General features: G+C 44.7%; 3 protein-coding genes across 9 annotated transcripts in view; 1 reads left to right on the top strand and 2 right to left on the bottom strand.

Moving 5' to 3' along the window:
- Window positions 1-9,726, bottom strand: part of gfra1a (gdnf family receptor alpha 1a) — a 30,025-nt gene extending 20,299 nt beyond the window's left edge. The window contains exons 1-3 of one of the 5 annotated variants that reach the window (XM_088384729.1): window positions 9,510-9,726; window positions 7,034-7,336; window positions 5,749-5,829 (exon numbers count right to left, since the gene is read on the bottom strand). In XM_088384729.1, the coding sequence (XP_088240855.1) occupies window positions 5,749-5,829; window positions 7,034-7,229 (277 nt within the window). In that variant the 5' untranslated portion in view covers window positions 7,230-7,336; window positions 9,510-9,726. Of the gene's footprint in view, window positions 1-5,748; window positions 5,830-6,202; window positions 7,004-7,033; window positions 7,337-7,463; window positions 7,640-8,335; window positions 8,817-9,509 lie in introns of those variants that run through there. The other 4 variants (XM_088384728.1, XM_088384727.1, XM_088384730.1 and 1 more) reach the window with 4 other exon arrangements.
- A 1,467-nt stretch (window positions 9,727-11,193) lies between these two features.
- On the top strand, window positions 11,194-22,934 carry ccdc172 (coiled-coil domain containing 172). Of its 3 annotated transcripts, XM_088385689.1 has the most exons (8): window positions 11,194-11,341; window positions 11,567-11,652; window positions 15,564-15,680; window positions 15,748-15,907; window positions 18,165-18,266; window positions 18,336-18,438; window positions 20,458-20,545; window positions 20,669-22,934. In XM_088385689.1, exons 1-8 carry the CDS (start codon window positions 11,263-11,265, stop codon window positions 20,702-20,704), a joined length of 771 nt encoding a protein of 256 aa, XP_088241815.1. In that variant the 5' UTR covers window positions 11,194-11,262; the 3' UTR covers window positions 20,705-22,934. The 3 variants fall into 3 exon arrangements, with proteins under 3 accessions (XP_088241815.1, XP_088241814.1, XP_088241816.1); XM_088385688.1 differs by having other exon boundaries at window positions 20,458-22,934; XM_088385690.1 differs by lacking the exon at window positions 11,567-11,652 and having other exon boundaries at window positions 11,206-11,341; window positions 20,458-22,934.
- LOC148393652 (uncharacterized) lies at window positions 21,808-24,185 on the bottom strand. The gene is made up of 6 exons (XM_088385691.1): window positions 24,026-24,185; window positions 23,866-23,948; window positions 23,038-23,146; window positions 22,422-22,534; window positions 22,240-22,354; window positions 21,808-22,141 (listed from the first exon to the last, which is right to left on the bottom strand). Exons 1-6 carry the CDS (start codon window positions 24,066-24,068, stop codon window positions 21,966-21,968), a joined length of 639 nt encoding a protein of 212 aa, XP_088241817.1. The 5' UTR covers window positions 24,069-24,185; the 3' UTR covers window positions 21,808-21,965.
- Window positions 24,186-25,564: the final 1,379 nt, after the last annotated feature.

Genomic DNA, 25,564 nt, shown 5'->3' with positions numbered 1-25,564 from the left:
CCTGGCAAATTGGGGCCGCGCGCGTGGACATGGATTTTGTTGCTGTTGTTGTTGGTAAAGAGGTGCTTGCAGATGAAACAAATGCAAATGTGCGCATCAATGCCCTCATTCAACATGGCCGACACAAATTGGGCCGCAAAACCAGAGTCTTTAGCCTACGAATATCTAAATATCTCACATGCCGAATAGCAAACGGGAAAGTCACAAAAAGTATTGTAATATCAGAAATGATCTTATTATTTCTATCCGCTCACAAGCTACATTCAATCGTAAAAGAGGTGCGCAGTACTGAACACTTAAAAACAAATCAAAACTGTACTGAACTTGTGAGACGTGAACTTGGATGTGGCAGGAGATGACTGTATTCACGTATATAATATACATTAAAAAGGACAGGAACAACTCTAGTCCCACTTGTTTTGGGGAAAGTGACACGAGTGTTTAATCAAAGACTCGCCGTGTGGTGTCCACTCTGGGGGAAAATCCATTGGGAGCAAAGTCGACAATTTAAGCCGGAACACACCTGTCTGCAGATCCTCGGCACCCTGAGAGGCACAATTATTAGCACGCATCGCCGTGAATTATGCAAATGCAGCCCGAGACCAAATCGCATGCGCTTTGCTCTTCCCGGACGCCGCCTGTCACAGCTCAAAGTTCTTTTTGTGTGGACAAATGGTAAGCCTGCCCCTTGACTTGGACCGTTTAAGTCGTGACAAAGGCGGGAGAGCATCTGCCCGTCACATTTAACACCTTGTACTCGGTTGTCTTTGCCAGTATTTTTTTTTGCAGCTTTGCCCAATACAAAACCTGTAAATGGTCTGAGCAACATAAACTAGACGCATAAAGAATTTTCATCCAGCATGTGGGCGGAGCATTGCAGCGATGGTTGAGCGCTTGACAAAAGTTTACTGGCGAGCAGCATGTGGAGCCAATTGCCATTGAGGGAATGATTTTGGGTAGGCTCGTTCCCATGGCAATCAACATTCTAAGGACACCCTTGCCGGCCGTTTTCCACATTTTTAAGAGGTCTAATTACGAGAAAATAAAAAAATAACGCCACAGCGGTCCTGCTTTTCCCTGTCCACAGCCAAAAATGAAATTTCAGTCGTCAGTGCGCGCACCACAGTTAATTGCACGCGCGGCATTTCAAAGGCGGGTGGCCGACCTGCCGAATCTGGCGCTGGGCCACCACCCGCTGATTGAAGCTGTCGGCCGCATTTATTAATGATGACAAATCGCCCCGCAGCCTCACATGCGATAAAACGTCTCTCTGAGGGGCTCAAACCTGCTCGCCTTTGACTAAATGGTTTTCATGGCCCGTCGCGAGCCAGCCGGCGGTCCAGCCAGCAGCCCGGCGATCCGGCTGTCTGGCCTCCCCACCTCGGTGACGCGGGATGAATTAGGAGGCCGGCTGACAGGTGGCACCGCGGGTTGCTGCAGGCGTTGCCCTTTGCAAGGATTGGGATGGAACAAAGACACAATTTGACAACTCATCCACGTCTTCGTTACAAGCGCAAACTGGCTCAATAGGCAGAATGATGCAATTCGGCCATCTGTCCAGTTGATGAGCTTCGAATATGGGAGCAATCATGAAAAAGCTCGAGATGAAAGACCAGAAAATGGGTTCCTCAAACCCAGTGAGCAGGGCTCCTGCCTGTTGAGGCTTCTTCTCGTGCCCACCAAATTGCCTGTTGAATTTTTCCAGACATTGATCGGACCGATACATTTTGCCTGGAAACTAGCATGGTGAGGCATTTGAAAGCAAATTGGCTGAGTTCCTTCATTCTTGACTTTTTGAGGCCACTTTTGGATAGGCCGACATGTCACGTTGCCAAGTCAAAGGGCTGAATTCTGCCAAAACCGCAGACAGAAGCAAAAGCATTTCAAGGGGGCTTGAAATCTCCAGAGAGGGAATAACGGCTCGGGCACCAAAAGTAAAAGAAATGCTTTTCAAACTCATTCCAGCCGGCGATGCCTTGACGAGCTTTTCCTGAAATGAGAGCCTGATTGGCTCGAGCATTTCAAACTGGGTAATAGCCTTCATAATACCTGTCGCTAATAATTTGTGGACACGCCGCATTGCTTCCCTTTCCTAGCTGCGGCGGTAAACATCTCCATGGCAACAGAGCCGGACCAATTTGAGATGACTGACTACTTCAGGAGAAAAGTACGCCGCAGAGGCTTGTGATCTGTGAAGCAGGCCGTGGCGCGCGCTTCCACGAGCAGCCACCGCGTCAAGCGAGCCTCGCTGGCAAGCGAGCCTTGCTGGCAAGCCACTTTGACACACACGGCATTTTCAAGACATGTGAAGACACGACACACTGCTGAATGTCATTACCCAAATCAATCCAATTTGTACCATTGACAGTCGCTGTCATTCCAAAAAAGATTTGCTCTCAAATCGTGCTTCCCAATGCCAAAATGTCTTTCTCCTCATGTCTTCCAAATAAAAGAGCGTGAATACATGGATGTGCGGGATTGCTCTCCTCTTGTTGCATTTGCCTTTCCATTAAAGATGAACACAAACGCCAGGTCAGCCAAAGCCAAACCTGACAACGGCATCACGGAAGCTTCCGTGAGCAAAAGAGCACCGCTGGAGGAGGACAGCCGCTCGGGAGGAAAATAATAATTCCCCAAAAAAAAGAGACAGCGAGAGAGAGAGAGAGAAATCAATACATTGTTGTCGACAGGGCCTCAAGTTTCCAATCCTACACGAGGCTCTATTGATTGGGCAAAGAGGAAGAGACTCCGGAGGTGTGTGACAGAGGGACTCTTCCATTCTGATGCAGACTGGCCCCAAAAGGTGACCCCATTTCGTAGAACAAAGCCCAAATAATGAAGACCATGAGGGAAAACTAACTTGATTTAAAGAGGACAAATGAGGTTTGTTCATTTTTTTTCAATTTCACAACATTTCTGTGAAATGGTTTACTCAAAACACCCCAAGGAGCAAGCGAATGACTTCCTAGAGAAGAAAAATAAAAACAGCCTCATCTGAAATCTTTGTTTTGCCATCACACACATTTCTTTTTTTAAGAGGTCAAGCCCAATCGTCTCTGAGGATTTGTGCCAATTTGGACTTTTTTGTCTGACGTTATGCTCCACTGCGAGGGGTCTCACGAGTGCCCGCTCCTGCTTTTCATGAACCTCAACTTTGTTGATCACTGTCATGACTCTCTAGATGGCGCCTTTGCATGCATTTGGATTTGACATGAGCATTGCAAAAAGTGGAGTCTGAACGGATCGACGGAATTTCCAATGGGGAAAGATGATTCACTCGCTACCGTGCGTGACATCCGTGAAAGTGTAACGCCCGGGCCCAAAACGAGTTTGCCACTTATCGAGAAGCACTTGCCGAGGGCATCTTCAGCTTCTGGCGGCCGCCCCCTAACAGATGTTTCCGCGACGGTTTCTGCCAGCCGTTTGAAGTGTCGACACGTCGCGTGGGTGACGCTCTGCCGGCAGCCAAGAGGGAGGAGGAGGACGTGGATTAAGGAGCGAGCGAGGGGGCGAGACAAACACATTTAAACACACACACAGAGCCAGCAAGCGAGGGGGAGGTGGGGGGGAACACATCCCTAACAAGCCGGGAAGTGCTTTGTAATTAGTGCATGGACGCTTGTCAAACATGCAGGTTGGAAAAGAAATCGCTCCAAAGCACAGGCTGGTTTGCTACTAATCCAAACTCCAGCAGGGGTGGCAAAACTTTGGCAGCTCCATAAATATTGGGACACTCATGTTGAAAATGCGAGTTTGGCGTTTCATTCAAATTTATTTGTCATAGTGACAGCATGCTGACTTGGACCGCTCAGACACAGCTGTCGCAACTTCAAATGAGGAAAAAAGAATCCATTGTTGTTTCATTCATCCTTTCAATTGATGTTTAATTCATTGATCTCATCTAAGAATTGCTTACTCAATAAAAATGTCAAATTCATTTCCTATGAGAGATGGCCCTTGAGCACAAAAGTTTGCACACACTTGCACTTGAGTTTCTCTTGTGAAACTACGCTTAGTTGGCCAGGTCCTGGCGGATGTTGCATTACAGCTCGCACACAAAGAAGAAGAAATTCCTACGTGGCACTTTGAGGAAGCCCTAATGTCAATCTCATCAGTTTGCGCACATCTGGCCACTGCCCAGACACTCCATTATGTCACTTGTTTTAGCCTGACCTGGACCTTTCTCTCATCATCTTTCTTTGGAAGCCACTTTCTTTTAAAAGGCTGTTTGGCGCAGCAGACCCGCGTCGTTTGCGGTCCGGCCGTCGACTTGGCAGGGATGGGAAACGTGCGCCGCTGCCTCAGCTGTAGGAAGCAAAGCAGACTAAACAGGGCAGGGAGCTTGAAGGGAAACCAGAGAAAGAACCACAGCCCGACTCATCTGCTGCCCCGACGGGATGCTGTACGGATATGAACAGAGTGGGCCTTTGTGCGAGCCCGTTTTCGAATCAAAAGCGCAAATTATTTGAGCTACCTGCCTAAACAGGCCGCCGTCTCCACCCAAAAAGAGCCATTTGAAATACGTACAGAAGAAAGACAAGTGCACAATTCATTCAGGTCCAATTGCTTGCTGACCTCATTCAACTCAACCAACTGGCAGAATGATGCACTAATTGTTGCAGAAATCAACACAGAGACTAAAGAGGATGGCCTTGCGTGACACCATTTGCCAAGTCACGCGCCACAAAAAAAGACAAAGACACCATTCAGGCTCAACTTGTCATTAAAAAGTTAAAAAGTAAAGAAGAAAACAACTTGCGAAAGCATTTTGAACTGAGGGCGCTCGAGTGGGGTGGGGGGGACGACTCATAGCCATGATAACCCATACAATGTTTGTTTTTGGCTTTTACTGGCCTCCTCCATGTTCTAAATAGGTGAGTGACGCTATGCATCCTGCTGTCGCCCGCCCGCGTTACGGCGTCACCCGCACCGCATTGTTGTTGTTTTTAGGCCAGCCGAGCCCCCGCTGAGGCTAAGAGGACGTCTTGGAGGCTGAGCGCCTGCCTCACTTTGATTTGACGTGTCTTTGATATGTCGATCTCAGCCTGCGGCTTGCCAGATGGTCTCAAGACACCGGGAAGAAGATTGCAAAATCATAAAATTGCCATTTCGGTCTGAGCACAGTTTAGTGCACACATGCGCGCACGGCACGCGCACGCCCCACCCCCCCCCCCCCCCACACACACACACGCATACGCGTACACGCACACACACATACACACAAACACGCACACACACATTAATAACACATTGATTACCAGAAGACCATATTTTCTCAGTTTGAGCAAGGAGAAAGATGACGGCGACACAAGGGCCTAGCTCAAGTCACCTTGCAAAGCATGTCATCTAACAGTTGCCCCACAAAAAAACTCAGACCAATGACATTTAATGTTCTTGTAACGCTCCCTTCGGTAGCAGCCGTGGCTAATGTCTGCGGCTTGTTTACAGTGCGACTGTTTAAATCCTTGGAGCGGTTTTCACACTGCAAGTCCCTCGTTAAGTAGAATGAGTAAGTCTTAAATACAGAGTTGGACGACTTTGCCATCTCCCACACAAGTGCATCGCTGTTATCCAAGCAACCTTCATGCGAGCTTTCAACACTGCTCAATGAGACTCAGAGGTTATCTCCATCATGCGGGATCACTTCCATGCGGAGAAGGATTATATGGGGGGGGGGCATTGGACTTTTATGGAGGCTCTCGGACGAACAAGACGAGCGACGACGTGCAAGGTATGGGCTCCACTCACCGATGATGGGGGCCAGGCGGAAAATATCGGTCAAGCGACTGTTGACGGGCTGGTAGGGAGATTCCTCCAGAAAGTCGTTGCCTGCAACATGATGAAGACGCTCGCTTAGCAGACTCCTCATTACAAACATCACATGCAAGCATTCTGCCTCGGAAAAGATAAAACACTGACTCGGGGTCCGACTGAGAGCCACTTGGGATATTTTGCTTTCAGTGAAAGTGTAACCACAATAACAAAACAAAAGCATAGAGAGACAGATGACATCAATGGCGGTTGTTTTACTCGCACTTTGACTTGCCTGACGCTTGTTTGAGAAACGGAAAGTCATTTGCTGAGCCAAATTCAAATAGCATGTGAGTGGTACGTTTTTAGTGCAAAATTGCAATTCATCACAGAAAGCGGTGCGCTTAATTAGTTACAAATGTGAAGCTGCGGACACAATAGCATAACGTACAAGAGGTACTCAGCAGAAGTATGTGCAGGACAGGCCTCGTGTGCACATTGGCGTGCTGTTTACGCGTGTCACGGGTATCCGGGTCAGTCGATAGCCACGGCAGCCTCATGCTCGATTGGGCGGGTTGGCCAGCGGCGTCGCACGAGCGCAAGTCGTCTCGTAGGAACTGACGGAACAGAGTTTAGCCCCCCCCCACCCCAGACACACACGCACAGCTCGCTATCTCGCCTCTTTCTCGCTCAGCCTTGAAGCTGGCGAGTGCTGAGGGCCTTCAAGCTCCATTATGTCCGCAGAAAGCGACTGCAGAGGTCAAGGTTTGTATCGCCTTTGCAGGCGCGCATAAAAGGGGTCAGGAGTGGGTCGATTTTTGAGGGGAGGCTGACTGATCGGTCACGACTGCGCTGGACCACACGGGGATGTGCAGCCCTGTGCTACTTTTGGACTCTGTTGCCTTTGACGAGGCTAATATGGCCTCGGCTGTAAAAATGACAGATTTTATTTATTTATTTTGATTTTATTTATTTTGACAAACATTTTGACTTGATGTGCAGCTACTTTTGTTTTGGGTTGTGTTTTTTGTCTTTCTACAAAGCTGAGTTGAGTTACAAATCTGTTTAGCTTCATGCTAAACCCTAATGGCAAAGACCACATGTGGGCTAACAAATAGCATCTGTGCTGCTGGTAATCTTTAAGCAACAAACAAAATATGGCGCACAACACATGTAGACAGACGTAACAATACTTGGCACAGTGAGGAGATGAGTGTGCAATCATGTCAACAAGTCATGCTGATGTCACCTCTACTCCATACAGACGCATGAGAAGACACACCTTGTAAGGTCTGGTAGATGCCCCAGTAGATGCGCAGGCAGTTCTTCTCCTTTTTCATGCCTCTTTTGCAGCGGCAGTTGTAGAGCGGGCTCTGCTTTAGAGCGTCCACGGCGCTGCGGCACTCGTCCTGAGCGTCGCGGCGTGGCACCCCGCTGAAGTTGCCCTCCTTGGCAGCGCCGGCGGCACACTGCCGCATGGTGCGATACTTGCTGCTGCATGACGCCTCCTTCAGGCACTGCTCGCTGGCCCGCACGCAGTCCGGGCGCGCCACCCGTCCGCCCTCCTCGACCCCGTGCAGCCCATCTGGAAAGGTCAAGGGGCACCCATATTACAAACAGTATCCATCAAAGCAGAGCCATTATGTCATTTTTAGTCTTGCGAAATTCTGTGAGGAAATGCTGTCTGCATAAAAAGGTTTGAAATTGCCTACAGGTGCCACAAGAGGTTGGCAATCCATTTGTTTTCCAATCGAGAAAGGTACTGTATGACCGAACTTCACGGACACCCTACCCTTATTTTGAAGAATGTTTTGGCACAAAGATGAACCAAATGGTCCCAAAGCAGTTCAAGGTCCAACGATTGCAACTATTTTGATGATCGATGACTCGTTTAGCAACAATTTTAACGTCATATGGTCGAAATTTCAGCCTCTCAACAGTACATATTGTCCGGGTTCTCTGGTCCTCCATAAAAGCAGACTGATTATATTTGTGTTTCAGCAAAATAAGACATTTGCAAACATCTGCTTCTACTTTGGAAAACAATGACGAACATTTTTTTTTCCAATTTTCTGACCAACCAATGCTATACCACAATATATCATTATTTTGTTTAGGACAAAACATTCATTTCATCATGTTATCTATAACTATACTTTTTTTTAAAAACGATTGTTTCTGATATTCTGGTTAGATGATTTAGCAAAATAAAAGCTTCAAAGTATTTGGAATAATACATAGTAACATTAACAGCATTCATTATCTGTACCAAACTAGAGTAGACAAGTAAATCTGCTATGCTACATGAAAGCATTAGCTTCTTGGAGTTGAATTGCTTCACGCTTTGTGCACGCTTTCCTATCAAACACTCGAATTTACATTGTAAGTATTCAAAGTTCTATGGAGTAAAGTTGATCGTCCTGACACGGCAAACAAGCTCCCGGCTGACTTTCTCTTTCTGACGTCGGAGTTTGCACTTCGGACGAACCGTGGGCTCTGCTCAAGCCCGAACCCGCCAGGCTTCACCCTCACAGCCAAGACAAGAAATACAAATGAGCCCGAAATGAAAAAGGTGGACGTGTACCTAAAAGAGGCAAAAGAAGACAGAATCCAGCGAGCATCATCCTCTCCTCACGCTTGACGATAAACAGCTTCGTTGGAAGAAAATGCACAAAGTTGGGCTCACTTTAAATCCACGGGAAGGAATTCCATTGCCACGCAAACAAAAGCAACGAGAAAATAAATTCCCTTTTGACGCGTTGGAAACAAGTCCGGCTGGAAAAGCTTTGCGAGTTCAATTGTGCTCGTCCGGCGGGATGCTCGCGTCTGCCCGAGTGGCGCATTGAGCAGCAAGAGCGCACCAACTTCCCCCTCAAGTGCGCGACCACCAATGCACGCAGCGCACACAAGAACAAGAACAATGAGATGGATGTTCAAGAGAAGCAGCACCCTGAGAACCACAAGAACAGCTGCCAGCCTGCTCGCCGTGACCGTGTTACGAGCACACATACATATTTATCTTTAATGAGCACCGCGGTCCCAGCGCGCGCGTAATGAAAATAACCCGGCGATCTGTTTGCCCCCACCCCTTTTCAAAGTATTATTTCTGCACTTGAAAGAATCATTCGGAGCATTCATGAAATGTTTAACCAAGTTTAATCTCCAGCACCGATCTCATTTGCACGTCTATTCAAAGAAAACTAAACACACAGCAGAGTTACCATATTTGTGAAAAGTCTTGCAAGTTGCGATGCTATTTTGGTAGCCATTGGACGTCTGTCAGCGGCATGTTGATTATATTACAAACCATCAAGGCACACACGCACGCACGCACACACACACGCGCGAGCACACACACACACACACACACCCTGAAGACATTCTATCCTTCACATGATATAGGATGAATAACAAGGTTAAATATACGTATGCATATGGAATATACGGACTGCACAATAAACGCGTCCAAAGGGGTTCGTAACATGGTGGACACTGGCGCCATCTGTCCACTATTTTAGGTAAAACACACAGACGAGACCTCATGTATTCATTCATAGGCGAGGTTAAAAAAACGAATGCACCAGTGACGTGCGGTGAGGGTTGGGGTTGGTGAGGCACGTTTGTATGTATGACGCTAAGGCACTGACTCACAAGTCAGATTTACAAGCATACATGGTTGTTATCCCATTCTCGATTAAATTTAATAACATTTTAAACACACCACTGTACATTTAAACACACCACTGTAGTATTCTTACCTTTACTTGTAAATGAAGTCTTTTTTAGAGTACCACTCCTTTTGAAACGAATGTGTTGTAGTCCGTCCCGGGAGGAAGGTAGTTTGAATTAATCCTCGCAAATCTGGCGTTGGTCTTCCCTTACTTATGATTTCTTGCTTTGACTGACAGTCAAGTTTTGAAAAATTTCTTATCTTAGAGATTATATCCTCCATTTTCAGGGAAAATAATACCAAATAGCAACGCGTTAGCACCGAATGTTGTTGGTTGTTTTTCTTTTCTTTTTTTTCTTCTTAATTTACTCTCGCATTTACTCGTGTCGTGGCTCACTATCGCCCCATTTTTGAGGCAAAAGTATTGGCTGCCTCAAGGCACGCGCCTTTTCGCGCTGACTGCAAGCACGCGCCGTTTGCACGCGCTCACTACAGTGTGTGTGTGAGTGGTGCACACGCTCACACGCACGCCATGAGAGGCACTACCTGTCACTGCCTCAGCCTCCATGATTCTCGTCTCCCCTTGTTATTTGAACAAGAAATACAGCTATTTTGACTATGAAAATGATCCAAATGTATAGGAAACACACCAAAATTGCATTAAAAGCATAGACCACAGGACAGCTATTATATTATGTTTTATTATATTATTCATTTTTGAACAACTTATGGTGACAGCTGAGGAAACCATGTTGAGCCATTACCGCCCTTGGTGGCAAGGTGAGGCACTGCCTCACCTGCCTCATGAGTGCACGTGCATTTAATGCACGTGATACGAACGAACGAACAATGAATAAGATCATAAAAAATAAAATAATGCAAATAATGCATTATTTTTTTTAATTAAGCTACACAACCAAGTTCTGACAGGAACACAACACAATACAAAGAAATACACAACAATATACCAGAAAATATACCATATAGGTTAATAAAATATAATGGAAATTGATTCAACTCTTTGTTTCTTATTACAAATGCAGTGTTTTTTTAACTGCAAGTAATGAATGCTCATTCAGTGAGACAAAAAGAAATGTGGAAAAAGTGCATCATATACATAAATTATAAATGGATCAATAATCGTTTTATAATCAAATCGTAGCCTCTGAATCGTAATCGAATCGTGAGATGCCTCAAGATTCCCACCCCTATTGTGAGTCCTCATAAGCCATGTTTTCCTCACAGGAAGGCCTAGGCTTCTTCCTACTCCTTTTCGAACAGTGATATATATTGTTTGTAGTTTGTATTTTGTTGTTATTGTTTTTATTCTTTCAATCATGTTCAAAATAAATATTCATTCATTCATTCATTCATACAGGAACAGTTGCGAGGCAGCAAGCTGTTGTAATGTTGCTAAAGTGTTAGCGTCTCAGCTAAAAGCATTTACTCTCGGTCCGAAGTCACGTCAATCAGAAGTTGTACAAGCATTACGTAGCATGCACTGAAAAAATAATAAAGTTGAATATAAAATACCAACGCCTCAATTTAGCGGCAGTAGTGCAAGTTGACTGGAGGCTGCTATGCTGATTGTGACTAATTAACAGGTGGTCATGGCCAACAGAGTTGGTGGCTAGCTTGCCTGTGTAACGTGACCCATATTAATTGAATTTAAATTTCGAGTGATACAGACTTTTAATGATAAATCTTAAAATATAAACAGATTCTTTTGTTAAGACAATAAAAATTTAAGTTGTTACCCGCAGACAGTTTCGACTGATACTCCAGTCTTTTTCAGAGCCCTGAAGAACTCTCTTGCTTCTTCAGACCTCCTCACATCCACTATGAGTTTGAACAAACTCTTTCACCAAATCCTTCTGACAGAACAACATTTTAGTGAGCAGATTCAAAAGATAAAAGAAGGTGAGTTGTGCACTTTGTTTATCGGGGCGAAATTATTTCAATTGGCTCTCGCCGATGCTAAACATTAGCCTGCTTAGCATAGCGGGGTTACAGTCTGACAGTCCAATTATTCCTTTTTTTCATTTTGTTGTAAAATCTCTGAAGAGACATGAGTGCTTCCAATGTATGTTCATCACAATTTTTTTCGTGTATTTTAATTTTGGTCATTTTTCGTGATTGCCGAAGTGAAAGCAGCCATCATTCAATGCAAGTCCCAAGTGAAAGCTACTGTAGAAAAGTACCGGAAGACCACGGAAGAACTTGAAGTGAAGGTGAGCAAATGTATTGTGCAAACAGAGGAGGCCGCCATTATGAGTGACTTCATGAGGAAAAACGTATTAGCTTTTCATTGGCAAAACACGTTATGATTGGTTTACAAAAGCCTAACATCGGCCCACAATTGGAGTAATTGGTTCGGTCCTAATGTCATTTCAAAGACATTTCTAACAATTACCGTGAAGAATAATTGGTTTACAGATGCCATTTTGGAAAAAATAACTTCCCCATGAGCTGTTTTATTATATTCCCGACCCAGTCAGCGAATAGTTAGAATAAAAAAAAAAATCACAAATGGATGGCATTTCACCTTCTTTTATTTGCCAAACGGGATCTTCTTTTGGCCTGATAACGTAACATTTTCCCAAACGTGATGGCGAACATAACACAAAATGGTTGCGCTTGTTTCTGCTCAGAGTCACTAAGCAGGAGTGTCAAGTGAGGCGTCAGCAGAAATCAGGTACATTGGCATATTGACCATTGGATGCGCTTTATGATTTCAAACACTTAATCTCCTCCGTTTGTTAGATGAGCCCGGCAGTAAATCGATGGCCAGATCAATGCCTAATTTCCAGCAGACAACATTAGCCAACACACGCATGACACGCCACGCCACGTCCGACTCCAGCTCGCTTGAACCTCCGCTTCCTGGGCGCTAGCAAATCTTCCTGTATGCGTGCGTGTGAATGTGCGTGTGAGCACAACAACCTCTTCTGACTCTAGACAAAATGTACTACCGTATTCGCCCGAATATAAGATGACCCTGATTATAAGATGACCCCCTCTTTTTCAAGACTCAAGTTTGAAAAAAGACTTTTTGAACACCAAATTTAATTTTTATACAGAAAATAATTACACTACATCTGAAACAAATGATAACACTATATTCGAGAGAAAAATCATGTTATTTTGCCTTATCCAAATCATGCAAAAACTGTCTATATCACATCTTAATATCTGAACATTTAAATATGTAAACTAAAATGCAATCACATTTGTAAATGAATGGCTTCTGGTTTTTGAAATGTAAATAAACCAATCTATTGTGATAAACAACAAAATTGCAATAACTGCATTAACCATCAAAGTAAAGTCTCACTGTAACTGTAGTCTTGAAACAAATCTGAATAAGGAAAAACATTGCAATAAAATAATGCAAACTGCTACCGCTATTGTTGGGGAGCTTGAGGACTGTTTAGGGGGTTGGCTCGGATGGTTATGCTCTTTTCGCCCCTGGGTGTCGGTCAGAACACAGGAGGGAAGACGTGGTTCAATCTTGATTGCTTTACTGAATTATTGGCAAAAAAGTAACAGGCACTGTGGCTCAGAGGGGCATACAGGCAAACTGGCAAAAGGGAAGAGGCCAGGGGTGGGCAAACTTTTTGACTTGCGGGCCGAATTGGGTTCTAAATTTTGACCGGGGGGCCAAACCAGGAGCAGATGGATGTAGTGTTTGTGTGAAGTAATATAAATGACATGTAAAGAAAGCCATGGAAAGACATTCAATGCTTAAATCGAAGATGAAAGCTTCGGATGACAGAGAAGATAGGAGGGCCATGGCCGTCAATGCCTGTTCCAGGCAAGACACCTGATGATGATGATGATGAAAGGTCATTGCATAAAAGGTTTTTACTTTTAGTAGATACTAAAGCATGGATATTAAAAAAAACTTTTTGAAAACAAATGCATATATTAACAGCTTTAAAAAAATATTTCACCAAAAAACTACTATCAGTGATTCTTATTAAATACGACACTGTTATGATGAATGACATTTTCTATCACTTCAGCGCCTGCAGGTCAGATTTATGAAATATGTTTATCTAATTAGGCCAAATCACATCCAACGGCAAACATTCTGACCAAATACATCATCTTGAAGAATCAGTGAAAGAATACATCTAAATAAAGTAATAAAGAAATCAATAGTATTGTTGGTTTCGCTTTTTTGCTAGTGCATCATAGTCTGGGGTAAAATTTGTTGTGGTAATTCTTAGGATAGAGCCGAGGTGTCGGTCCGTTAACCTAGATCTGTGACGGGCTTTGTTGACGTTCATGTGGCTGAACGTCTTCTCACACACGTAGGTCGAGCCAAATTGTCCACTCTTTTTTAACATTCGGCACTCAGTGTCCACCTTTCTTTTCTTCGGGCCACTCATTTTAATGGAAGGATTCCAGGGGAAGGTTTGTGGGTGGCATTAGCGTAAAACTGTAGTATCTGAAAGCTCAGCACGCGAATTACGAGAATACTGGCGTCACAGCCTACACTCGAAATTCGGCACTGATAGATGAAATAGGGCGGCTCGGTGGAGCACTGGTTAGCACGTCTGCCTCACAGTTAGGAGGGTGCGGGTTCGATTCCACCTCCGGCCCTCCCTGTGTGGAGTTTGCATGTTCTCCCCGGGCCCGCGTGGGTTTTCTCAGGGCACTCCGGTTTCCTCCCACATCCCAAAAACATGCTTGGTAGGCCGATTGAGCACTCCATATTGTCCCTAGGTGTGAGTGTGAGTGCGTATGGTTGTTTGTCTCTGTGTGCCCTGCGATTGGCTGGCAACCGGTTCAGGGGGTACCCCGCCTACTGCCCGATGATGGCTGGGATAGGCTCCAGTACGCCCGCTACCCCCGTGGGGACTAAGCGGTACAGAAAATGGATGGATGGATAGATGAAATAGAGCGCGGAGTGCGCCGCGTCCGTACTACTGAGTACGCACACGCACTTGTGAGTGTGCACCGAGTTTTCTGACGCGGCTCCCGGGAGTAAATGCGCGGGCGGGCGCTTTCCCATCTACTGGGGAAACATAGTAATTGCAGGGAAAATGACCCCCCAAAAAATTGATAATACAATTTATTCAGGTTTGGCGGGCCGGATTAAACGACCCCGTGGGCCGCATGTGGCCCGCGGGCCGTAGTTTGCCCATGTCTGGTATAGGCACACGTTTGGTCGTAAGGATGTGAGAGCAGGTGTGTGTAGTGTACATGGGTGAGTCTTTGGGCGTGTGAATGTGATTCTTGTGTGTGTGATTATTGTATGAAGGGTGTGTGGGGTGTGTGTGTGTGGTGTGTGGTGTGTGGTTCTGCAACAGACAGAAATACAGCACGTAAGTCAATGCTCAACTTCTGACGTCACACAACACTAGCAGACGGCACACATTACATAACTAACTGCGCGTAACAGTTCCATTATACTAAATAACCATAAATGAAATACTCTCTGCAACACACCAAACATAAGTCATCGAGACAACAAAATACATTTGCTGGCGACCGTGAGTCGCCGTGCCGCTGCGTAAAGGCTACTCGTGCGATGTGAGGCAAACTTAAAGGAGCACACCGAAGCTATCAATCAAACGGCGCACACATGAAACAAACCGCGATCAGACAAACGGTACAACAGTAGACAGTAGTAACAATGAAACACTCACTTTGTGTCAAAGACGCACACGATCACAGCAACATACTCAGTCGATACCAGCGACCTTTAACTTACCGCTGCGCACAAGCTCCAACAATCGCGATAAGGTGAGGTAACTCACGCGAGACTTAAAGCGCGGCGATGTAATTTTCCAACATTTTAACATCAACATAGGAACCTTTCTAACAGCTATTTTTATTTTTCTTCTTTGTGACAGGGATTCGCTTTGGCCTGGGGAGTTAAGTTCAGCATTCGCTTTAAAGATATCTGGCACGTCTAGCGCTGTGAATGGGTATAATGTCTAGACCCCGAATATAAGACGACCCCCACTTTTTCAGTCTTATATTCGGGCCAATACAGTATTTACAATCTGCATGATGTGTATGCGTGCATGCGGTATATACACGTACACAAAACACCCACACGAGTATATTTTGCGAGTACTGTAACTTGCTCCCTTCGGCGCATCTGTCTTATATTTGGTTTTTGCCTCAGGATCAGCAGTTGTCTGCGATGAAGCTGCAGTGGGACTTGATGAAGAAATGTGACGAGCAGATATCTAAGCAAAGCAAGGAGCTTCTCAGCCAGAAGGCTCACCTCCAAGAACGACTGGTGCGTTCTTGTCACCTGAGTAAGTCATCGTGTGAGTTGAATCTTGTGTTTTGACCTTCTGCCCCAGGCCAGGATGATGGCAGCCTTTAAAAACGAGGAGCGAGAGTTCCTGCGGGAGATCTCGAGCTTCAACTGTGATTTTAGTTTCCACGTGAGCAGAGAGACGACCTGTCAAACTCACACGGAGGTCCTCAAGCTGGACTTGGAGGTGGACTCATTGCACAAAGGTCATTAGCCATGAATGAATGTGAACCCCTCCCACGCACACACACATATAGTGATCTCTCGTTTATTGCGGATAATTGGTTCCAAGACCACCCGCGATGCAGAGAAAAAATATTGTTAATTTTAACAAAATACTTTTATGAACCGTTATTGTATTTTTAAACACTTTATTGTACTCTTAAATCACAATCAATCAGCTTTATTGACCAAGTTTGTGCATGCCAAACAGGGAATTTTACTCCGGTTGATCTCAGCCTCTGTACAACATTTTAGTGAATGACAACGTTCAGGTAACTAACAACATTTAAGTGGCGAGAGCAGGATGTTATTGCACAGTGATGTCTTTGAGTCTCTATGAGTGGTGTGAGTTCATCAGAGCGACAGCCTGGGGGAAGAAGCTGTGTCTGTGTCTGCTGGTTTTGGTGTACAGCGCTCTGTAACGCCGTCCGGAGGGTAGTAGTAGTAGTAGTGTAGACTGTGACCTGGGTGAGAAGGGTCTCCAGAGATGTTGCTTGCGCGTTTCCTGATCCTGGACAGGTACAAGTCTTGGATAGATGGGAGGTTTATCCCGATTATCTTTTCCGCAGACCTGATTGTCCATTGCAGTCTGTGCTTGTCTTGTTTGGTGGCCGATCCAAACCAGACAGTGATGGAGGTGCAGAGGATAGACTGGATGATGGCAGTGTAGAAGGTCTTCAGCTGCTCCTGTAGCAGGTTGAACTTCCTGAGCTGTCTCAGAAAGTACAACCTCTGCTGGGCCTTCTTCCAGACAGAGTCTATGTGGCCGGTCCATTTCAGATCCCGGGAGATTGTGGATCCCAGGAACTTGAAGGTGTCTGTGGTGGGAATAGCACTACTGAGGATGGTGAAGGGTCATTCTTAGTCATTCTTATTTATTCAAATAAATAAATACATAAATAAATAAATAAATAAATAAATAAATAAATAAATAAATAAATAAATAAATAAATAAATAAGACTAAATATATTGTTACAATATCCACACAAGACTTTTATGAACCTTTATCGTAGTTTTAAACACTTTGTTTTTTAAACACTTTTTTTGTATTTTGTACTTTTTTGTCAAAATGACTTTCAGAAACATTCTTATTTATTTAAATAAATAACAAAATAAATAAGAGTAAATATATTGTTACAATAGCCACACAAGACCTTTATGAACCTTATGTGAAGTATAAACATGTCAGGCTCCTCTCTGCTCTTGCGCCCCCGCAGCCCAGCGCGAGGGTATCCGCACAAGACTTTTAGACTTTTATTTTTAAACACTTTATTGTATTTTTAAATACTTAATTGTGTTTTAAACACTTTTTTAAACATTTTAAAGTGTAAACATGTTAAGGCTCTTCTCTGCTCTTGCCGTGCTGGCCGGCTGACGCGCCCCCGCGGCCCACCGCAAGGGCATCCGCACAATACTTTTATAATTTTATTTTTAAACACTTTGTTGTATTTTTAAACACTTTTTAAACATTTTAAAGTGTAAACGTGTCACGGCTCCTGCTCTGCTGTTGCCGTGCTGGCTGGCTGGCTGGCTAACGCGCTCCCGCGGCCCAGCGCGAGGGCATCCGCACAAGACTTTTATAATTTTACTTTTAAACACTTTATTGTATTTTTAAAAACTCTTTAAACATTTTAAAGTGCTTCGACGACGACGCGCGCTCGCTGACCGGCTCGTCAGCTTGCCTCGTCGTCCTGCTCTGGCATCATTGCAGCCCTCCTTGTCTCCTTTAAACTTTGTGTGAGCCTGTGTTGCATTTGGTCGTCTTGTCCCGTTCGTGTCAAAAGGAAGTGCAAATCAGAGATGCTTCCGATTCTGCCGACGGAACAAAGCGGAAGAGTGGATACGTAGCGTGACTGCGGGAGGCTGAGATAAAGCGTGGTTAGAACTGCTTTTACAATTCCGAGCCAATCAGCAGCAAGGATCAACATGTTCCCATTGGTCTTGCCTCCTCTACCGGCCAATAGTGTGTTGTAAAGACATATGGGTAGACAAAGTCTTGCGCTCCAAGTGATGCCGCAAAAAGCCGCAAAGTACCAAATATATCCGCAATATTTGTTTTCATAAAAACCCGCGATGCACCGAGGCCGCAATATGTGAAGCGCAAAGTGGCGAGGGATTACTATACTCACAAAAAGTGGCATTAAAGAAATGTTGAACCGTCTGGGAGACATTTAAAATGTTCCCAACCCACATTTCAACATGTTCCTCTGGTTGTCCTGTTTTTGTCCTGACCAACCCAGAAATGGAGGACATGAGCCAGGCTAGCTGCCACATGAGCGACTTACTGTCACAGAGGAGGAATCTCAAGCTTGAAGCGCAGGCCCTCAAAAGCACGCTTGCAGGTCAGCTACTGCTGCATCGCACGTCGGATCCGACATGAGTCCAATCCCTCGTCTCAAATCGACCTTTAGTCTCGGAGCGGCAGCTGAGTGAGGCCAAAGAAATGACAGCGGCTCTGCGGGCCCACAACCAGGCTGTCGGTCAGAAAGCCTTCACGGATGACGCCGTCGTCATGTGAGTTCTTCATGAAAACGTTGACACGCAAAACACTTGGACAACAAATAGTGTCGATTTAAACATTAAACATTACATTACATTAAACATTACCAACGCACAACATAATGGAAAATAAGTTAATCGTGATTTGGTGTACCTAAACACATGTTTGAGAGAAACATAATTATATGCAATCCAATGTCATGTGCAAATGTAGCAATTGGCACAGAAAAGGTGTAAGACCGAGAAAAAACAAAAAGTCACAGATGACAGCCGCACGTTAGAAACCGTTTGGAGGCGTCCTGGAATTCTGCGTGGATTATGTTTGATTGGCTGTGAAAACGAGTCTTCTCTTCCTTGTCGGAAAGCTCGCTTCCTGCTAATTGCCCGGCGGACATCTCGCCAACGGCCTCTGTGGCTCCTTTACTGTTAAATACGCTTAACAGCCGCAGCTGCAAATCCGTCTTTCTCAAGATGACTTTGCTACCGCCGCCGGCGCCCTGCTGGCCTCGCCGCTCCTTCTCGAGCAATCCTGAGAAAGCCCATTTTGGCATAATTAACTTGTCGGCCGTTTATTCCGAACGCCGAGGCCACATTGTCAAGGCTGTCGTTTTTTTTTACGCCGACTGAATGAGTAGGCATACGGGTTGGGGCTTTCAGTGAGAACGCTTCGCAGCAGGCCACACGTGAGGAATTATCGCGTAACGTGGAAGCTGTATAGGGACACACTACACCGCTCTTTTGCCTTTTGGCATCTGAGGCAATCTTTCTTTTGTCCTAAATGGAGAACAACTTTGGCGACGTAACGTGACCTGTCACGTGGACTCGGCTGGCGGCTGAACGAATGCCCCTGCCGCCGTCTCTTGGTGCTCCGCCTCTTTTGTTTCATTAAGAACGGGAAATCAGTGGACTTCCAGGAAGAAGGGATTGTTATTGCTAGTATTATGACCATGACCCACAAAAAATGCCTTAACATGTATTTTTTTCTGTACAGCACTCACTTTGTATGAGAGCAATACTTTTTGGACAGGGTGCAATCAATATCGTTCATGTCAATGCACCTCTCAATAATGTTTTGAAGCAGGCTGTTTGGATTGTGCTGTCTTCACACTATTGGCTTTTGTCCCATCCAGCGCTGAACTGACACTAAATCATGCATGTGCTTGGTGTGTCCTGTTCATCCGTCAGCCTCATTAAAAGCGCCCCCCCTCTCCTCGCCTCATTCTTATGATCAGGAGCCATCAATCCCACCTCAGGCCCTGCCGCGCTGTCTCTTTAAGAGGCATATTTAACTCCGCGCGCATCGACCGCTCCAAATTGAATGTGTGTCGATTTGACACAGAGTCGTTCAGAAAATGTTCGCTGTGCATATTGTTCCACCCCTCACAAAAGCGTATGAGGTACAAGACGGGAGGATTTAGAGCTTGCCCGTGTGTGTGTGAGGCCTTTTCGTCCCGCTTACACAGGACACCGCCGCTGTACGCAAACGATGGATGGAAAATGGCAATACAACAGGACCCCTGCAAAAGAAATATTTTATGGTCTATAAAAGTCAACACAAGCACTGCCCACTGCAAAAATGTAATTTTGCCTCAAGTGTTTTCTTACTTTCCAGTCAAAAAGAGGGAGGTGTGTAATGAGCTATTGAACCTTCAAACGTCTGCTGGGGATTGAAATGTAGAATATGTAACAACAATGACGACAAAGGAATACAGTCACACTTGACTGTAGTGTTACAAATGGGTGTCTTGTGTTTTTATGTTCACCTTTTGTTTTGCTTCCGAGCCGTATGACATGACAAGATTAAAACACTCCCTTTTGAATGACACGCTTCATTGAACTGCATCATCATCCTTGAGCTTAAATCACATGTAACTCAAGTAAGATTAAGCACCATCATACTCCTCTAAAGTAAATTCAGACATTTGCTTGGAAATACGTACATTTAAAAATAATTGGGTGTTCGTGTGTCATCTTGATGTTTTGTTGTTCTGTAATTGTTCCTTTTCTTTGCCCTCCACTTTTTTGCTTGGCTAGGATGAGGAAGGAACTGGAGATGCATCAGGAAGGAGATCTCGAGCTCCTACTGGAGACTCTCAAGATGGAAGTCCAACACCTCCAGAGCGTACGTACTCATGCCGAGCCCACTCTCGGTTTTGAGCTAGCACACCGAGGCTCGATTTTAACACCACAGCGGGGTTATTTTTACACTTGTCGTCATTTCGTCCTTTGAATGTGTTCCTCGTAGAAGGTGGACAGCTGCGAGGGTGGAGAGCACCCTTAGATGCAAGGGAGAACATTAAAATGTAGGTGGACCTTGGATGTTCTGACATAATTGCAAACCAAAAGTTAAAAGCTTTTGGTGTCGTGAGATCATATGTGATGGCAAATATTCATCTTTGGGTTCCTACCCATTAAAAAAAAAATGTCATTCAAGTCCGCTTTGACAATCTAGCATGCCACTTCATTGGCGATTCTTAGCATGCATGCATTCTATTAATCAGTTTGATGTTGAGCTTTTGAGATGTTCCTCAATCAGCAAAAGCATGACTATCAGATGCCTTGAAATGATGATCATCGATGTTTATCTTGGGGTGTTTAGGTGTGTGAAGTGTTTACACTCTCTTTTTAAAATCTGAAAACGGTCTTGCTGTCGATTGTAAATTATACCAGTTCAGTAGTTCCAATTTCAAATTGTTAAATCTCAGTCAGACCTTGCCGCAGACTCTGTAACACAGTGTGCAATGCAGTAACTAGTTACTAAGCATGTCTTTTTTTTTTGTTTTCTTAGCCTGCATGGCGTGTCAAACAATTTGTATTTGTGGACCCCGCTTGACACACACACAGTAGAGGGTTACTTTAAAAAAACAAAAACAACAACAATTGATTTACCTTCATAAAAGTAACGCTCTACACACAGAAGAGGGTTACTTAAAAAAAAAAAAAAGATTTACCTTCATAAATGTTTTCATTATCCTAGAAAAATACAGCTGATCTTTAAATTCTCCATTATCCTCACGTTGAGTGAAATTGAGATCTTGGGTGTAGCAAATAGCGTAGAGCTGATCTTTAAATTGTCCATTCTCCTCACGTTGAGTGAAGTTGAAGTCTTTGGTGTAGCAAATAACGTAAGTGTGACTTCTTTAAACCTGTACATAGACGAGGAGGAATAGAATGAATGATTTTGTTTCCCAGTGTGGCAGCCTTACGTCAGTGTAGTAAATGGTGCCATGCAGTCCTCTAGTGCGCAATGCCTGCGTGGATTTTTATTTTCTCATTTTGAAGACTGCTGGAATGGGCTCTGACATGCCCGCAAAGCCGTTTGCGTAATGAATGGATGAATAGATAGAATTTTGAAGTTAGTTTTCTTTACATTTAGAGGCCAAATTCCACAAAGTGAACTTTTATTTTCAAAGTGCATTTGGAAAATCACTCACTATCCACATTGTCACAAAAAGGGGTGTTTGAAACAAATAGATCAAAGGACAAGACAACCACCAAGTGAAGCACTGTATACTTTGTGGACGCTCCAATCGTTTTCATGTTCATCCACACAGCAGACAGGGTGACTCTACGGCTCCGTCGACACCGTCGTGGTTCTTGAGCTCCTCTTCAAATTGTAAAACGATGTCGCTCTCTTTTTCTTCAGCCTTGGTGGTCAGGCAGTCCTCGTCCTTGGGGAAGTACGCCGTCTTGGCCCCCGCCACTTGTAGAGTTGCTTCTAAAGGGAGCCAAGATGTGTTGCATAATAGCGGACTATCAGAATTGGAATCTCAATGGTGAAATCACCCACAAAAGTCGCTCCATTTTCACACGTACCATTGCACACCGCCAGCGTATTTCCTCCAACATACTGACTTCTCCACTTGTAACCCGTCGCTGCGCTGCACTCGTCAAACACTCTGCTTTTTCTCAAGAAGGCAAAGTCGTAACCCTGAGGGCGGCCACAAGAACGTCATTTGTCAACTCGGTCCGGTTGGCCTCCTGCATATCTTACGTACATGGTTGCACAGAGCTTTGCAGAAGCGCCTGTTTGCCACGGTGGTGCACACCAAGCCTCCGTTTTTAGGAACTTCGGGCTGCGGGCAGTTCACGGGCTCGCCTTCTTGGCACTCTGAATGTAAAGGGCGCTTTCAGTAAGGCGGGCTTGTCCAATAAAGCTCTTGGATAGATTTTATCGATGGTGATGGTAGCATTTTGACAATAACTGTCACTTGATTACTGCTCTAACATTTGAAACGCTTCTCAGTTGGCATACTCCTCACCGTGTTTGTGCAATCCCGTTGACTAAATAATTGAGCCAATTGGACTTTGTAGATGGAGCTCATGTGGAAAACGGTCTCCAGATGTTCCAAGAGATTTTTAATTTATTTATTTATTATTTTTATTTTTTGGGTCTCTCTCTCACACACACACGCACGCACGCGCGCACACACACACACACACACACACACACACACACACACACACACACACACACACACACACACACACACACACAGACACACACACACCGTCATATGCGGAAATCGAACTCACGGTGTCGGCACACTAGACAGGCAAGTGTACCCCTACACCATCAGCGACTCCCATGTTCCACAAAGCTGTTTCTCTTACCTCTCAGATGTTGCGTGTGTAGCATCTCAGTCAGATTCCTCATGTAGAGCAGCAGGGTTGCCCTCTGCTGTGAGGTCCACCTGGACAGTGTGTTGCACTCTGCTGCCATCTGGTGTATAACGTCCAAAACGCGTTTTGACTGTCTTTAAATCTGAGTCCAGAATGTAGTTTCATGGTTTGTGGCTCATTTACACACAACTGTTGTCTAAATGGAATTCTGTGGTCATATGACACTATCTAAAGCACTTGTGCTGTTCTCAATGTCAATAAATTTGAATCTAATCTAAACCAAAGACAAGTGGCAGCGGTTAGTGCTGTAGAAATATTCTGTAACATTTCTCTCTGCACGATATCTCCTTGTTCATGTTTGAAAATCTCAACGAAAATTAGCAAGGGGCTATATTTCCCATAGTGCAAACATCTATCCATCCATTTCATTTGGTACTTGACGTTTCACAAGGCTAAACTGGAGTCAATGCCAGCCGACTAGGCAAGAGGTTGCGTACACCTTGGACAGTAAGGGGCACGCCAGTGACCTCACGCCTCCTTTCAAGCCAGAACATCACCTCAATATCGGCTTGCTTTCTGACTACTTATTTGCTATGACTTGTTTTCATTACTTTCTGTACTCGATTTGGTTCGGCCTGCTGCATCAGCCTGATCTATATCTTCTGTTCAATAATTTTGTGCATCCGCAGCACACCTATTTCCGTGTTAGTTGAAGTAAGACTATGTCCGGAGAAGTCAGCAAGCTGTGCAAATGGTACAAGAAAAGGTTCCTGCAACTTCCTGGACAGTTCACATATTTGACTTGTTAGACAGAAGTACCTTAAGATCATCTGATAGCTCCTCCAGTGAATGGGAGCTGCAGTTCTTTGTTTGAACGTCATCTTGATGTGAACAGGGGAACACTGCCGCAAAAACAAGATTAAATCAAATAATTGTGTCACCATCAACAGGCTTCCTCTCCTTCAGGTGGTAACCTTACCTGCAACCAAGCAGAGACAAGCCAATATTCCCTTCAGTGCCATTTTCGCTCGGCGTTCAGCGCTACTAGAAATATCAAACAGTGGCGGTGAATGTATTGACTCGGCCTTTGGGAGCAAAGTACGGTCCCCGAACGGGATTGGCTAATATTCTGTTTCAAAACATTGAGTTGACAACTTTTAAACAGTACGGGTTGTAATGAAAAAGGTTCCTCTAAAAGGGGGGAAAAGAACTAGGCTGTTGTGGAAATTAGGTTCCAGAGTCCCTGTTAGCTAGAAAATGATTGATTGATTGATTGATTGATTGATTGATTGATTGATTGATTGATTGATTGATTCAGACGTATCATGGAAAATCCCTGCTTTTATATTCATTGTATTGTGTACTTGGAGTCTCCAAGATTGTAGAAAAGTGTAATCTATCTCTCCAGGTGCTGCAGAGATACTTTTATGATCTGTTTGGGGGCTATTGTTTACTCCGTTCAGTTTTCTCCGTTTTCTATTACGTATTTTTATCTATTACATCACATTGGTTGTGGCGGCACTACCAAACAGGGTAATGGGTGTGGCGAAATGGTTTTGCAAATTCTTTCTTAGTCGGAGAGACTTTTGTAGTCCAAATAACTCAAGGAGAGATCAAAATATTCCGTTGTTGGATGCATCACTTCACACAACTCATTGCAACATCCCCCAGCATCAGAACCTCAAAGAAGTGCCTGGTCAAATTTCATTTTTCAAGCAGTGTTCCCACGTCTGTGTCCTGCTTGTTCAAGGAGGAGTGTTTCAGAAATCTTTTGTCAGTATAGAGAAGGATTTGCCGAAAGTCTTTGTTTTGTTGATAGTTCAGTTCCTTCAATCTATGGAAACGACGGACACAGTAAAGCGGTAAGCTTGAGATGACACAAAATAACCGTATCTTTTTCACGTGTTTAATCACTTTCACGTTGGAGAGTCAAACTGGTTTCCTCCTGTTCCCTTCCACATTCCAAAAACGTGCATAGTACGCTGATTGACCTTTCCAAATTGTTGATAGGTTTGAGTGGTTATTTGTCTATGTGTGCTCTGCCATAAGCTGGCGACCGCTTCAGGGTGTTTAGCTGATCAGATCGGTGCAAAGTCTACTGGCTGGTGTGCTGACAATGTGTTTCTGGCTACTATATTTTGTTGCTCGATGTTTAATGAAATGAGCAGCAGTGGCTGTCCCCCTCCCCCTCTGTGGAACCACCTGTCAAGGTTTACATTTTGCTCTAACTTGCAGTGGTAGGTGATTTACCTTCATGAAGACGTGGCAGTTTAGTCAACTGTACTGTCGTCTCAAGAATTATACGCCCTCCAGTGAGGTCTTTGGTGAGCCTGAAAAAAAGTTCAGCATGTACATCCCGCTTGGAGCAGAAGGTGGTGCCACTAGTCCCCGTTTATAGCACAGGCGGCTAACACCGCTGAGCGAGCCTGCTTTCAAGTCTTAAGTCAGCATCAAAGCAAACATCTCCGCCATGACGCAGTGTCGGTCGCAGCACGGCGTCGGCAAGCACCTAAATAAT

This window comes from Syngnathus floridae, chromosome 9, assembly GCF_059516105.1.
Source record: "Syngnathus floridae isolate MCC-2025c chromosome 9, RoL_Sflo_1.0, whole genome shotgun sequence".
Classification (NCBI taxonomy): domain Eukaryota; kingdom Metazoa; phylum Chordata; class Actinopteri; order Syngnathiformes; family Syngnathidae; genus Syngnathus; species Syngnathus floridae.
Note: the sequence above shows the minus strand (reverse complement) of the source record. Positions and strands in the feature narration are given on the sequence as shown.

Coding starts and splice junctions, on each gene's coding strand:
- ccdc172 (XM_088385688.1), top strand. CDS start 11,263: ATGAGTTTGAACAAACTCTTTCACCAAATCCTTCTGACAGAACAACAT. Junction 11,342..11,566: donor GATTCAAAAGATAAAAGAAG/GTGAGTTGTGCA, acceptor TGATTGCCGAAG/TGAAAGCAGCCATCATTCAA. Junction 15,681..15,747: donor CTCACCTCCAAGAACGACTG/GTGCGTTCTTGT, acceptor CTTCTGCCCCAG/GCCAGGATGATGGCAGCCTT.
- LOC148393652 (XM_088385691.1), bottom strand. CDS start 24,068: ATGGCACTGAAGGGAATATTGGCTTGTCTCTGCTTGGTTGCAG. Junction 23,147..23,865: donor AGCTATCAGATGATCTTAAG/GTACTTCTGTCT, acceptor GTTATACACCAG/ATGGCAGCAGAGTGCAACAC. Junction 22,142..22,239: donor TACGCTGGCGGTGTGCAATG/GTACGTGTGAAA, acceptor GGCTCCCTTTAG/AAGCAACTCTACAAGTGGCG.